Source organism: Tursiops truncatus, unplaced genomic scaffold (assembly GCF_011762595.2).
Source record: "Tursiops truncatus isolate mTurTru1 unplaced genomic scaffold, mTurTru1.mat.Y mat_scaffold_83_arrow_ctg1, whole genome shotgun sequence".
NCBI lineage: Eukaryota > Metazoa > Chordata > Mammalia > Artiodactyla > Delphinidae > Tursiops > Tursiops truncatus.
This window is the reverse complement of record NW_022983430.1, coordinates 4797-19325: the sequence shown is the minus strand read 5'-3', so window position 1 is coordinate 19325 and position 14529 is coordinate 4797. Positions and strand designations below refer to the sequence as shown.

The window sequence follows — 14529 nt, the reverse complement described above, 5'->3', positions numbered from 1 at the left end:
AAGCAATTATACTCCAGTAAAGATGTTAAAAAAAAAAGTTTCGTTTCTTTTTGCCTTATGGAAGGATAAATGCACAGTGCTTTGCCAAGTACAGTTTGATGATTGACTCCTGAGTTTCTGTGACTTCCTTCTGGAATCCCTGCTCTTGCTGTTATCTGAGAAATTAGATGATCTGCCTATGACTTTATCTTTTAATGTGACCTTTCTCTTATGCCATGTGCACCTGAGAGAGTAAGATATCAGTAGAGACCCAGACTCTGGAGCTCAACAAACCTCACTCCAGGTGTGGAAATTAAATACAGGTTGGGTACAGCAAATAAAAGAGAGATTATTGTCATTCTACTTAGAACTGTATGATCCCAGAGTTTGAAGGAAATGTACACTCAGTTTATTCCAATCACTCATAGAATGCATAAAGGTATAATATAACATCCCATTGAGTGGTATAGTTTGTAATTACTGTTATTTATTTATTCATTTCACTTAATTTGATGTTTTAAATTGTGGAAGTAATTCTTGCTTATTTTGGCAACTCAAATAGTTCGAAGTATAAAGTTAATCTGCATAAGTCCACATCTTCTTATAAAATCAATCCCTGGACTTCCCTGGTGGCGCAGTGGTTGAGAGTCCGCCTGCCTATGCAGGGGACACGGGTTCATGCCCCGGTCTGGGAAGATCCCACAAGCCGCGGAGTGGCTGGGCCCGTGAGCCATGGCCGCTGAGCCTGCGCGTTCGGAGCCTGTGCTCCGCAACGGCAGAGGCCACAACAGTGAGAGGCCTGCGTACAGCAAAAAAAACAATATATCAATCCCTTGGAGTAACTATTATTAATATTCATGTACGATTTCACACCCTTTTTTATGCTTATACAAACATCTACAGGCATACTCAAAATTACTTTCAAGAATAAATCATTCTGACCTTGAATGATTCTGACTTTCAGAAACTTCCTAAAATTTTATGATACTTTAGAAACTGAGATCTAGGGACTTCCCTGGTGGTCCAGTGGTAAAGAATCCACCTACCAATACAGGGGACGCGGGTTCGATCCCTAGTCGGGAAACTAACATCCTGCATGCCACAGGGCAACTAAGCCCACATACCACAACAACTGAGCTCGCACACCTCCATGAGAGCCCTCACACCCAGGAGCCTATACGCCACAACTAGAGAGAGAAAAAAACCTGCACACCACAACTAGAGAGAAGCCCGAGTGCTGCAACGAAGAGAAAAAGATCCCGCATGCCTCAACGAAGATCCTGTGTGCCGCAAGTAAGATCTGACGCAGCCAAATAAAAAAAGAAACTGAGATCTATTTTAATTAATGCAGTAATTATTTTTAATAATCTTTATTTTTAAAGAAAAAAATGGCAAGACATTCTAATATATTTTAATGTAATAGAGCATGAAAATTCACTAATATGATTTCAGATTCCATGTTGTGAATAACCGCTAAGAAACGACCACTTGTTGAGTTTGGTGCAGTATCAAAGAAATAACCAAAATTATTTGAAAAGCCTATTAAAATACTTCTCTCCCCTTTTTCCAATTACATGTCCGTGTGAGGCTGGGTTTTTTTTCACATACATCAACCAAATCAACATAACTGAAGAGATGGGAGGCAAAAGTAGATACGAGAATCAGCTGAGTTCTTTAAGCCAGATGTTAAAGAGATTTTCAAAAACATTAAACAATGCAATTCTTCTCACTAATTTTTTAGAAAATTTTTTTTCATTAAAAAATGTTATTCTCTGGTTGTGCAGTGGTTAAGAATCTGCCCGCCAATGCAGGGGACACAGGTTCGAGCCCTCGTCCGGGAAGATCCCCACGTGCCGTGGGGCAACTAAGTCTGTGCACCACAACTAGTGACGCCCGCTCAGCCTAGAGCCCATGCTCTGCAACAAGAGAAGCCACCGCAATGAGAAGCCTGCGCACCACAACAAAGAGTAGCCCCTGCTCGCCACAACTAGAGAAAGCCCGCACACAGCAACAAAGACCCAACGCAGCCAAAAAAAAAAAAAAAAAAAGTTATTTATAGCATGTAATTGGTTATTATTTTAAATGAATTAGTTTTTAAATTTCTAAGTTTTAATTTCTAACACAGTAAATATCAATAGCTATAGCCCATATAACACAAGCTTTTTGGGGTCCTCAATAATTTAAGAGTGTTACAGGGTCCTGAAACCAAAAAATGTGAAAATGGCCCTAAAGCAATTGTTTCATAACTCCATGGAGGTAGTTCTTATATTAATAAGTTTGACATCTGCTTCCCTATTGCTCTACCATAGTGCTATTTCTACCTTAAGAACTATCACAGGCTATTGTAAGTGATTCTGATTATTATTTTTATATATTCCATAAAGGCACTCAATTATTTCAAGATACATACCACGTTCCCTATGTTCTCTAAGATAAACATCCAAATGCCCTAAACCACTCTTCATCTGCTACAGTTCTCATCACCAGCACTACCACCACTCCCCGAGTACCATCCAGCCACACTCTGCACATTCATTTGCCAATCTTTTCTTCTTTGTGTTCTCAATGTCCAGCGCAACCTCTGAAGAGAACAAGCATTTTACTGAATCAGTAAAGCATGTCTCTTAAAAGGTAGCCCAAGAAGCAAACACACTGCTCCAGACCGCTGTTTTTCAAACTGTGGGACATAATCCATTTTATCAGCAGACACAACAGATCATGAATGGCATTTTTTTTTAATGACATACAATGGAATAAACAAAATATCCTTGTTACCTGCCAGGCACACCAATAAGAACTGATTCATGAAATTTCTTTGAAATTATGAGTCATCATTTAAGATGGTTTTGTTACTATGCGGCACGGTCAAAAAACTTTCAAAGCTACTGCTCCGGATCACATTTCCACTGCTTTCCCCCCACTGATAAGCACATCATGCTTTCTATTAACTGACCTGGCATACAACAGAAAAACTGTCCTCTACTACCACAGAAGATGTTTCTGGTGCGGCTCTTTAGCTGAGCAGCATGGCTTCTACACATCCGCATCTTTACGACCCTGAGCAGTTTTTCATTCATCAGGCAGGGGTTGTAAACCAGTAGCCCTAGGCCAAATTCAGCTCTGGATCTTTCATTCTGCTGGGTCTTTTTAAAATTTTATTTTATAAATAAATATGAATGCCTTTAAGCAGGGCACACATGCTCCAGAATGGCACAGATCCCTCATCCCAATTATATTACACCACCACCATTCCATAGTTGTCTGCTTGGCTTCTTAAGAAATTGGAGTTTGCAACACATGATAGAGAAATGGTAGAAATGACCTGTCAAACAATGAAAGACAGGAAGTGTAGGTAACTGTCCATCGCTGTACTAAGCAAAGGTCTTACATAAGCACATACTACCTGGGAGTGTATGCTGCCCAGACACCATGGTGAGCAGCTTCTCCTGTTCCGCCATGAGTCTTTGCAGTTGCTCTAACTGTTGCCTCTTCAGTTGTTCCTGCTTCTTCTGTTGTACTTCTTTCAGCTTTTTAAACATAAAATTAACTTGATTAAACTAACTTAATATTTCTTTATGGACCTTTGCCCCTTACATTTATCTTAATCCCTCCCATCTCCCTTCTCATATCTTCTCTAATAAAGAGTTTCAAAGAGGGCTCTCTAGGGACATCCCTTGTGGTCCAGTGGTTAAGACCCCGTGCTCCCAATGCAGGGGGCCCGGGTTCAATCCCTGGTCAGGGAACTAGATCCCACATGCTGCAACTAAAGACCCTGCATGCCGCAACTAAGACCTGGCAGAGCCAAATAAATAAATAAAAATTTTAAAGTTCTAAAAATTAAAAAAAAAAAAGAGGGATCTCTAAGTAACTAAATCTGCCACCAAAACTAAACTCTCAACTAAGAAACAGAACAAGTCACATGAATCCTTTGCCTCTTAAAACAGGATAGGTATCAGTACATTTATAATCAACTTTTCTTCCCTAATATTTGGTCAACCATTTCCAATTTAGTTTTTACAAAATGAGGGAGAAACCTAAAGATGTTACCGTAAGTGCTATATTTATATCTTACATATTAAATAGGCTTTAATGTTTCATATCAAACAAAAGGCAAAATATGGTGTTATGAGGCTTTCACAGTACAGGGGAAGAAACAAAAAGACCTGGAACAGGTGACCTTTCGTCGTACCTGCAATAACTGTGCAATAACACAGATACATATTAAGTCAAATCCCGTTTTACCTGTTCAAGCTTTTTAAAAAGTGGGTCTTTATAAGCCACTTCTTTGAATTCACTCACAGGATCTGAAATAAAGTCATTTTTGTTATCTTCCCAGTGTCCAGGAGCATGCTGACATGCCACTATTTGTGTTCCCTCTTTAGTCGAAGGAAAGACTCTCTGTGTTTCAGATTTATCTGATTGTAACTTGTAAGGGCTGTTGGGCTCCAACTTCTGTTCTTCATGAAGTGAATCTTCTTCACTTATAAAGCTGAAGCTATTTGAAAAATCTGTGGGGTTAATAGGAAAGCTGGTAGAAATGTTCACATTTACTCGCTTCTCTTCCTCTGCTTCCAAAATAGGAAATCCACGATTTAATATGACCCCAGCCCGAGAAGGACTGGTCATCCACTGGGTTAAGAAGTTCTGCCCACTGTTTAACTCTGAAGAGGCTGACATCAGGAACATTTTAGTCCAATGACACTACTGTATTTAAATAATGTAAAAGCTAGAAGAGCTGTTAATTTCCAACACCTGTAGAAACAAGACAGCCAACAAAAATTATTAGTTAAAGTTATTCAACCCAAACCTAACCCAGCACAAAAACCTACTGAATATTTCTTACAGGAAACACTTTAACTAGCAAAGCAATTGGGCAGTAAGTTACATATTTTTAAAACGTCTTTAAAATACCCAAATTGAAGGGATCAAAACTCAAAGTTCCCTTCTGATTTAATCAGTTACTGATGAATTTACACAATTGCTCAATCAGTTGACCAAAAACTAAGGGAGCTAAAGCATCTTCTAAGTTATTTGATTACCAAAGGAAAAATAGGCCACTATCAATATCCACTTTAACCACGTGCATGCGTCTGGCCCTAGTCCAGTACTGCTTCTTTGCCCAATACGGGGAACCCTGTTCTCCCTAGTCCCAGAACAGAAGTCACCACCACCCCATGGCTTCACCTGGCACTGTCTGCTGCTGTCCGTTCCTCCTCTTCTCTCTTATAACCCCTTGCCCAGCAGGCAGTCTCTCATCTGCATCCCTAGAGGTCTCTGACATCACTGCTTTGGCGTCATCTCATTATTAGTGGTATTTCGCTTCTGTGTTCATAATCTACCAAGCTGTGAGTTCCTTGAAGGTATCTGTATATTCACCACTGTCTAGCACCATCCGTCCCTGGGAGATAGAAGAAACTTGATAAATGTTTGCTAAAGTAAGTTAAAATTAAATCAGAACTAAGGTTATATTGTTGAAAACAATTCAGTTTTATAAAGTATTGTTTGTGTTCATTCAATGTTCAACAATAAAAATTTCATTGGTTCATAGCACGGGACAGCTATGCTGTATGAATCATACTCTAAAACAACCAAATTCCTAGTGTAACTCTGTGACTAGTGCAACAGATAAGCAACTAACATTTACTGTGTTCTTACTCTGTGCCCAGTACTGCTGTAGGCACTGGGTAGACAGCAGTTAATAACTCAGAGTCTAGTGGGGAAAATACACACAAAAGCCGTGTGGGGGTAGGAGACTGCAAGTTTAGACGGGGTGCACAGAACGGCCTCACTTAGAGGAAAAGCTAAGGACCCGGTGGAAGAAGTGCATGTGCTGCAGCTATGAGGGGCAGAATAAGACCCAGTCACCCAGACTTCATAACTCCCATCTGCAGGAAGCCCCCAGCAATGCCCCATTCCTCCCGAAAACCACCAGTTCCTACAGCCCATCACCACTATCCACCTTGACTCCTCCAGGGTTCACGTCTTTATGTTTGGGAATCTATTTATGTCATCACCCTTCATCCGTGCCACGCTAATCTCCACGCATGTGCTTATCCTGTCTCCGTGTCCCAAGCATCTCAATGCCAAACACTCACTGTGCGTCACAAGCAAAATCTATTATTCTTAACCTCTTCTCTCACCTTCCTGAGAAAACCTCCTCCTATGGAGCCCATACCCTTGGAATACGTACCTTCTTTATTGTTCTTTTTTAGACCTGGATTATTCTCCCTTCCTCTACCATCAAAATCCCCAATTTTGAACTTCGTATTATCAGACTATATAACCTACTATTCCTTTATTGTCTACCACAACCTACAGAGTGTCCTGGGATCCTCTCCTTCATTCCTGAAAATTCTCTGGCTAAACAACTCGAAGAACAGAGTTGCCATTAACTGAAATGGAGAAAACTGGGGATAAAACAAAACAAAACAAAACAAAAAAAATGGCAGCGTGATTTGTTTTCTCACTGATATCACACGTTGACAACCACAGCTACTACTGCATTTAAAAAAAAAAAAACCTACTGCTATAGGCAGTTGCTATAGGCAACGACATGGATGAGAAAAGTTGAATCAAAGTCTGACACGAGGGCTTCCCTGGTGGCGCAGTGGTTGAGAGTCCGCCTACCGATGCAGGGGACGCGGGTTCATGCCCCGGTCCGGGAGGAGCCCACATGCCTTGGAAAGGCTGGGCCCATGAGCCATGGCCGCTGAGCCTGCACATCCAGAGCCTGTGCTCTGCAACGGGAGAGGCCACAACAGTGAGAGGCCCGCGTACCGAAAAAAAAAAAAAAAGTCTGACACGAATACTGTGTGATTCCACTTAGTATGAAGTTTGAGAAGAGGCAGAATAAACTCCCAGGTCCAGAAGTCAGAAGCATGGCTGTCTAGGAAGCTGGTATCGCCTGGGAAGGGGTTTCTGCCTTCAGGATGCTAGGGATGTTCTGTATCTGGGAGGTGACTACACTGGTATATATGTTTGGGCTGTACACTTAAGATTAAGGCACTCTGAGAATTCCCTGGCAGTCCAGTGGTTAGGACTCCGCACTCTCGCTGCCAAGGGCCCAGGGTTCGATCCCTGGTTGGGGAACTAAGATCTGGCAAGCCACATGGTGTGGCCAAAAAAAAAAAAAAGATTAAGGCACTTTACTGGATATCTCTTACTCCTGAATAATTTTTTTAAACTGTAGTAAGCAAACTAATTCTAACTATTTCTGAGTTGGAAACCTATGTAAAAAGGCAAAACTCTTCATCAGAATCAACCAAGTAACCCTGACTGAATTTAAACGACCTCGTCAGGAAACTTATGAAATCCAAATTTAGAACAAAGACAAGCTACAAGGTCATTCTGTAACATCAAAAACCAGAAAAGGTTTTTAAAAACAACAGAAAAGATCAATGAAACTAAAAGCTGGTTCCCTGAAAGGATAAACAAAATTGATAAACCACTGGCCAGACTCATCAAGAAAAAGAGGGAGAGGGCCCAAATCGATAAAATCAGAAATGAGGGACTTCCCTGGTGGCGCAGTGGGTAAAGAGTCTGACTGCCAGTGCAGGGGACACGGGTTCAGGCCCTGGTCCGGGAGGATCCCACATGCCACGGAGCAACTAGGCCAGTGCGCCACAACTACTGGGACTGCGAGCCACAACTACTGAGCCCATGTGCCACAACTATCGAAACCTGTGCACCTAGAGCCCGTGCTCCGCAACAAGAGAAGCCAGTGCAATGAGAAGCCCGTGCACAATTAAGAGTAGCCCCCACTTGCCACAACTAGAGAAAGCCCAGGTACAGCAGTGGAGACGCAATGCAGCCAAAAATAAATAAATAAATAAATTTATTTTTAAAAAATTTCAAAAGATTGCATTACGTTCCTTAAAAAGAAAAAAAATGAAAGAGAAGTTACAACCAACACTACAGAAATACAAAAGATCATATGAGACTATTATGAGCAACTATATGCCAATAAAATGGACAACCTAGAAGAAATGGACAGATTCTTAGAAAGGTACAATAATCTCCCAAGACTGAGCCGGGAAGAAGTAGAAAATATAAACACATATATATGGAATTTAAGAAAAAAAAAATGTCATGAACAACTTAGGGGTAAGACAGGAATAAAGACACAGACCTACTAGAGAATGGACTTGAGAATATGGGGAGGGGAAAGGGTAAGCTGTGACATAGCGAGAGAGTGGCATGGACATATGTACACTACGAAACGTAAAATATCTAGTGGAAAGCAGCCGCATAGCACAGGGAGATCAGCTCGGTGCTTTGTGACCACCTAGAGGGGTGGGATAGAGAGGGTGGGAGGGAGGGAGATGCAAGAGGGAAGAGATATGGGAACATATGTATATGTATAACCGATTCACTTTGTTATAAAGCAGAAACTAACACACCATTGTAAAGCAATTATACTCCAATAAAGATGTAAAAAAAAAAAAAAAAAAGAAAAAGAAAATATGAACAGACCAATTACCAGTACTGAAACTGAATGAGTAACTAAAAAACTCCCAACAAGCTAGAGTCCAGAACCAGATGACTTTACGGGTTAATTCTACCAAACACTGAGAGAAGAGTTAACGCCTACTGTTCTCAAACTATTCCAAAAAATTGCAGAGGGAGGAACACGTCTGAACTCATTCTATTTAAATATGCCACCATCACCCGGATACCAAAACCAGACAAAGACATCACAAAAAAAAGAAAATCACAGGTCAGTATCACTGATGAACACAGATGCAAAAATCCTCAACAAAATTCTAGCAAACCAACTCCAACAATACATTAAAAGGATCATACACCATGATCAAGTGGGATTTATCCCAGAGATGCAAGGATTTTTCAATATCTGCAAATCAATTAATGTGATACAACACATTAACAAATTGAAGAATGAAAACATTATGATCATCTCAGTAGATGCGGAAAGAAACTTTTGATAAAATTCAACATTCATTTATGATAAAAACTCTTAGGAAATGGGCATAAAGGGAACATCCCTCAACATAACAAAGGCCATATATAACAAACCCATAGCTAACATCATACTCAATAGTGAAAAGCATTTTTTCTAAGATCAGGAACAAGAAAAGGATGCCCACTCTCACCACTTTTATTCAACATGGTTTTGGAAGTCATAACCACAGCAATCAGAGAAGAAAAAGAAAAGGAATCCAAATAGGAAAAGAAGTAAAACTGTCACTGTTTGCAAATGACATGATGCTATACACAGAAAATCGTAAAGATACTACCAGAAAACTACTAGAGCTCATCAATGAATTCAGTAAATTTGCTGAACACAAAATTAATACACAGAAATCTGTTGCATTTCTATACACTTACAATGAAATGTCAGAAGGAGAAACTAAGGAAACAACCCCACTTGCCATCACATAAAAAAAATGAAATACTTATGAATAAACCTACCTAAGGAGGCAAAAGACCTGTACTCCAAAAACTATAAAACACTGATGAAAGAAAATGAAGACAACACAAAAAGATGCAAAGCTATACTGTGTTCTTGGATTGAAAGAATCAATATTGTTAAAATGACCATACTACCCAAGGCAATCTACAGATTCGATGCAATCCCTATCAAATTACCAATGGCATTTTTCACAGAACTAGAGCAAAAAATTTTAATTTGTATAGAAGCACAAAAAACCCCGAATAGCCAAAAGAATATTGAGAAAAAAAACAACAGAACTGGAGAAATCACACTCCCTGATTTCAGACTATATTACAAAGCTACAGTAATCAAGACAGTATGGCACTGGCACAAAAACAGACATACAGATCAATGGAACAGGATAGAAAGCCCAGAAATAAACCCACACACTTATGGTCAATTAATCTATGACAAAGGAGGCAAGAATACACAATAGAGAGAAGACAGTCTCTTCAATAAGTGGCGCTGGGAAAACTGGACGGCTACATGTAAAAGAATGAGATTAGAACATTCTGTAAGGCCATATACAAAAATAAATTCAAAATGGATTAAAGACCTAAATGTAAGACAGGATACTACAAAACTCCTAGAGTAAAACACAGGCAGAACACTCTTTGACACAAATTGTAGCAATATTTTTTCAATCCGTCTCCTGAGTAATGAAAATAAAATCAAAACAAAAAAACAAAATGGGACCTAATAAAACTTAAAAGCTTTTGCACAGCAAAGGAAACCATAAGCAAAACAAAAAGACAACCTGCAGAATGGGAGAAAATATTTACAAACGAAGCGACCAACAAGATATTAATTTCCAAAATATAAAAACAGATCATACAGCTCAACATCAAGAAAACAAACAACCCAATCAACACATGAGCAGAAGACCTAAATAGACGTTTCTCCAAAGAAGACATACAGATGGGCAACAGGCAAATGAAAAGATGCTTAACATCAGTAATCATCAGGGAAATGCAAATCAAAACCACAATGAGGTATCACCTCACACCAGTCAGAATGGCATCACTAAAAAGTCTACAAATAATGAATGCTGAAGAAGGTGTGAAAAGGGAACACTCCTACACTGTTGGTGGGAATGTAAGTTAGTGCAGCCACTATGTAGAACAGTAAGGAAGCTCCTTAAAAAACTAACAGAACTACCATATGATCCAGCAATCCCACTCCTGGTCATATATCCACAGAAAACCCTAATTCTAGAAGATACATGCACCCCAATGTTCATAGCAGCACAATTTACAGTAGCCAAGACATGGACGCAACCTAAATGTCCACTGACAGATGAATAAGGAAGATGTGGTACATATATACAATGGAGTAGGAGCCATAAAAAATAATGGAAAATTGCCATTTGCGGCAACATGGATGGACCTAGAGATGACCACATTAAGTGAAGTCAGACAGAGAAAGACACGTATCATATGATATAACTTATATGTGGAATCTAAAAAAAAAAAAAAGATACAAATGAACTCATTTACAAAACAGAAACAGACACAGAAAACACTTACGGTTACCAAAGTAGATTGGCAGGGGGTGGGGGTGGGAGGCATAAATCAGAAGTTTAGGATTAACAGACACACTCTACTAAACATAAAACAGGTAAACAACAAGGATCTGCTGTACAGCACAGGGAACTCTACTCAATATCTTGTAATAACCTATAAAGGAAAACAACCTGAAAAAGAATATGTATGTATGTATAATTGAATCACTTTGCTATACACTTGAAACACAACATTGTAAATTAACTATACTCTAATTAAAACAAAAAAAACTAGCAAAGTTCCCTACTAGACTGGCAAGCGCAAGCACCGATGTGATGCAGCACTCAGACGTCTGCATGTAAAACAGAGCAGGACCCTATGGTCCCTGCCCCCCATGTCCTCAGCCTGCCTTTTTGTCTGTGGAAAAACCAAAGAATAAGTTTAACCAGAGAAGTGAGAAAATGCAGAAGCAAAGAAAAGCAGTCAAACAGGACAAAACAATAACAGTTTAGTCATTAAGCAAAGGCAAGGCACTTTAGCTCCTTCTCAAGGGCTGTAGCTAATATCGGGAGCCCTCTCCGGTGGGCTGTCCTGTAGATAATGAAACCCCCATCAGGTGGGAGAAGTGAACTACATTAACTGTAGCCATGACATAAGCTGCCGCGATTCTAAAAACTGGCCTCAAGAAAATGGGAACAAACCGACTTTGGAACCTAAGGTTAACTACTTAAAACAGTCAAGATGACGCTGGCCAGAGCACCGCATGACCAGCTTCAAGATGCCTGTCCGAGCTGCCTGCGTTGCTTCCACGTGGGCTCCTCCCGCCGCCTATAACAGCTCTTGACCCACGACTGTCGACTGTGGCCGCGGAGGGCAGGGGAGGGGAGTCGGCCTTTGGACAGGAGTCGCCCTCCCCGCTCCCGGCACCCAAAAGAAAGCAAACTTTCCTTTCCACCAGCCTTGCCTCTTCACTGGCTTTTGCGCAGGAGCATCCGGAACTCACTTTCGGTAACACATATCTCGCCCACGTAAAAAAGAAACCTCCCCTGCTTCATTTCAGCTTCATCACTATGATCCTAGAGGTATATTTACTGTCGGCATGACGCACAGAAATACAATTCCACCTTAACCTGTTACTTAGTATTGATGCTAAGGCCTTGGTAAAGGGAGCATATACAGCAAAATGCCCAGAATGGATTATTAGGAGGTGGACTCAGATCTTCCTGATATCAAAATCTGTTTGAAACGAACGGACAGCCTTGAAACCTCCAAAGACTACCACGTAAACATTATTTAAAGCAGCGGGCCGGGGGGGATAAATTCTCTACCTCGCGAGGAGGAAAAGGTAGACGCAAACAATTCAAAGCCTCCCTCAGGCCTTGAGAAGTAACTGGTCGCTTAGAAAGGTGACTTACCGGTCTCCCAAAGTACACGTCCTTGAAAGCCACCAACCCACAGCAAAGCTTTCAAACCCGAAGCTTTGCAAGACCGCACCTGCCGGCAGGGAGACCGGCCCAGACCAGCAGGAAGGTGACGCACCGACGCGCTCCTCGCGCAGCTGCGGCCCCGCGCCTCCGCGCAGCAGCTCAGAGTGCAGCCGAGACCACAAGCGGCGGGAGCCCGCGAGAAGCCGCCGCGGAACAGCGCTAGCAGGCCCGACACTGACCCAGAGCTCCCCTCGCCGCCCGGCGCCGCTCCCCGCGCGCCCCGCCGTCCCTCGTGGACGCACGGCGACGAACACACCAGCTCCTGCGGTCCTCCCCACCCCCACCCCACCCCACCCCCCGCCACGAAGTCCCGCTCCTCGGCCCCGGCCTCTCAGTCCACTCACGCCAGCGCCCGAGCCGTCGTCGCCGCCGCCGCTACCCTTACAAACCACCCGCCACAGCCTCCGCGGCCAGCCCGGCTCCGCCCAGGCCCCAGGGCTCCTGGGAAATGTAGTTCCTACCTGCCCCTCTGCGCTTGCAAGAGCACGCAGCCGGACTCACGCAAACTACCACTCCCGGCGACCCAGCGTTCCACGTTACTAGGCGCTCACGGCCCGGCGTCTTCCGCCCGGGAGCGGGGGGCAAGGGGTGGTGGTGGCGGGCGGAGAGGCGGGGGGAAACAGTTCCCGGAGAGAACTTCCGGGACAGACCGAGCCCCGCCCCTGCCTTTCAAAACTTCGGCTGGCGCCCTCGCGGTGGGGCGGGGGCGTCTGTCTAGTTCCGCGTGTCTTTTGTTTTTTGTTTTTGTCTTCTTTGCCACGAGTGACCAAGTAAACGAAAAAAGGACAGTCGGCCACACTCTCTGATGAGTCAAAAGTAACCTTGTGATGAAGTCACTCCTAAAGTAGCTATCGCTCGTCTTTTCTGCCTAATGCGTAGTTGGGTCTTTGCCCATTAGGTAATAAAGCCTAATTTTATTTTGTTTATTTTTTATTAAAATAAACCTAGTTCTGTTTTGAACACTAAAGTGCAAAACTCGAAAACCGTTTTCTTAATTGCCATTGCAGATGCAGACACTGCAAGTTACCATTGTGTACACACCCAGGCTTTGTGTCTGTTTAAATAAATATTTAAAGAAATCAAATGAAGTGCTATTTCCAACAACCGGTACAGTGTAAGAAACAAACTACTGTTACCAAGTCCAAGGTTGTATTGCTTGCGCCGCAGGAGAGGCCAATAATCCGAGAGAGCAGTACTTGGGACAAGGACTAACGACTGTATTCGGAAAGCCAGCAGACAGAGAAGATGGTGAGCTTGTGCCCCTAAAGAACCATCTTGCCTGAGTTAGAATTCAGGCTCCTTTTATACTCAAAGAGCAGTAAAGTCAAACATCTCCTGGTTCCCATGAGCCTCTGGAGGGGATGAGTTAATTTCTTCCACCCTGCAGTCAGTCATTCACAGGTGAGCCTGGTCAGGAGGTTTGTGAGCTAACAAAGGTATTTTAGCTTAATGCTCATCACCTGGCAGGCAGGGTTCCCAGAGATGGGCCGTTGTGTATAACTTAAGCTTACAGGCAACATCCCTTTAGTGATTCACTTGTAATAGAATACAGAAGATTCTTTCCTATTACAGTCCCCCAGTGTCAATGTCCATTCCACAATCTTGTGGAAAAGAAGCTAATACCATTCTGCTGAATGGAGGTGATGAATATTCCTTAGAATCTTTAGTCAGTCCTTTTTACCCACAGCTGTTTGAACCCGATGAAACTTAGCACTTGTTGTCTAATTTGTAACTGAACGTGGGGTTTTGGTTCCACTTCCCAGTACATATGCTAGATTCCTGTATTTCTCTGGACAAAATTAAACAAATTGATTGCCCCTTCTCCAATGGAATTCCATCTACTTCGGTTGGATGGACAGACCTGTTGGAGGTAAACTCATGAATAGTATAAGTGCCCAAAGTTTTAATGTGATTGGCCACTGCTAGCTCTTTAGCATCATAGATGCTCCTGCCTGGGCACACACCTGCAATGGCCTGCCATACAGTATTCTAAAAGGGGCTTAATTTAAGCCTGCTTCTGGGAGCCACTGAGCAGGAGCAAGACAAGGTTGTCCACTCTCACCACTATTATTCAACATAGTTTTGGAAGTTTTAGCCACAGCGATCAGAG

General features: G+C 42.2%; 1 protein-coding gene across 6 annotated transcripts in view; it reads right to left on the bottom strand.

The window, feature by feature from the left end:
- The window catches only part of LOC101330999 (centrosomal P4.1-associated protein), a 54071-nt gene extending 41227 nt beyond the window's left edge, over positions 1–12844 (bottom strand). For 5 of the 6 annotated variants that reach the window (XM_019936968.3, XM_019936970.3, XM_073799849.1 and 2 more), the window contains exons 1-4: positions 12764–12844; positions 5164–5377; positions 4222–4731; positions 3383–3506 (exon numbers count right to left, since the gene is read on the bottom strand). In XM_019936968.3, coding sequence (XP_019792527.1) covers positions 3383–3506; positions 4222–4665 — 568 coding nt within the window. In that variant the 5' untranslated portion in view covers positions 4666–4731; positions 5164–5377; positions 12764–12844. Of the gene's footprint in view, positions 1–3382; positions 3507–4221; positions 4732–5163; positions 5378–12347; positions 12596–12763 lie in introns of those variants that run through there. The other variant, XM_019936969.3, reaches the window with a different exon arrangement.
- Between the last annotated feature and the right edge of the window lie 1685 nt (positions 12845–14529).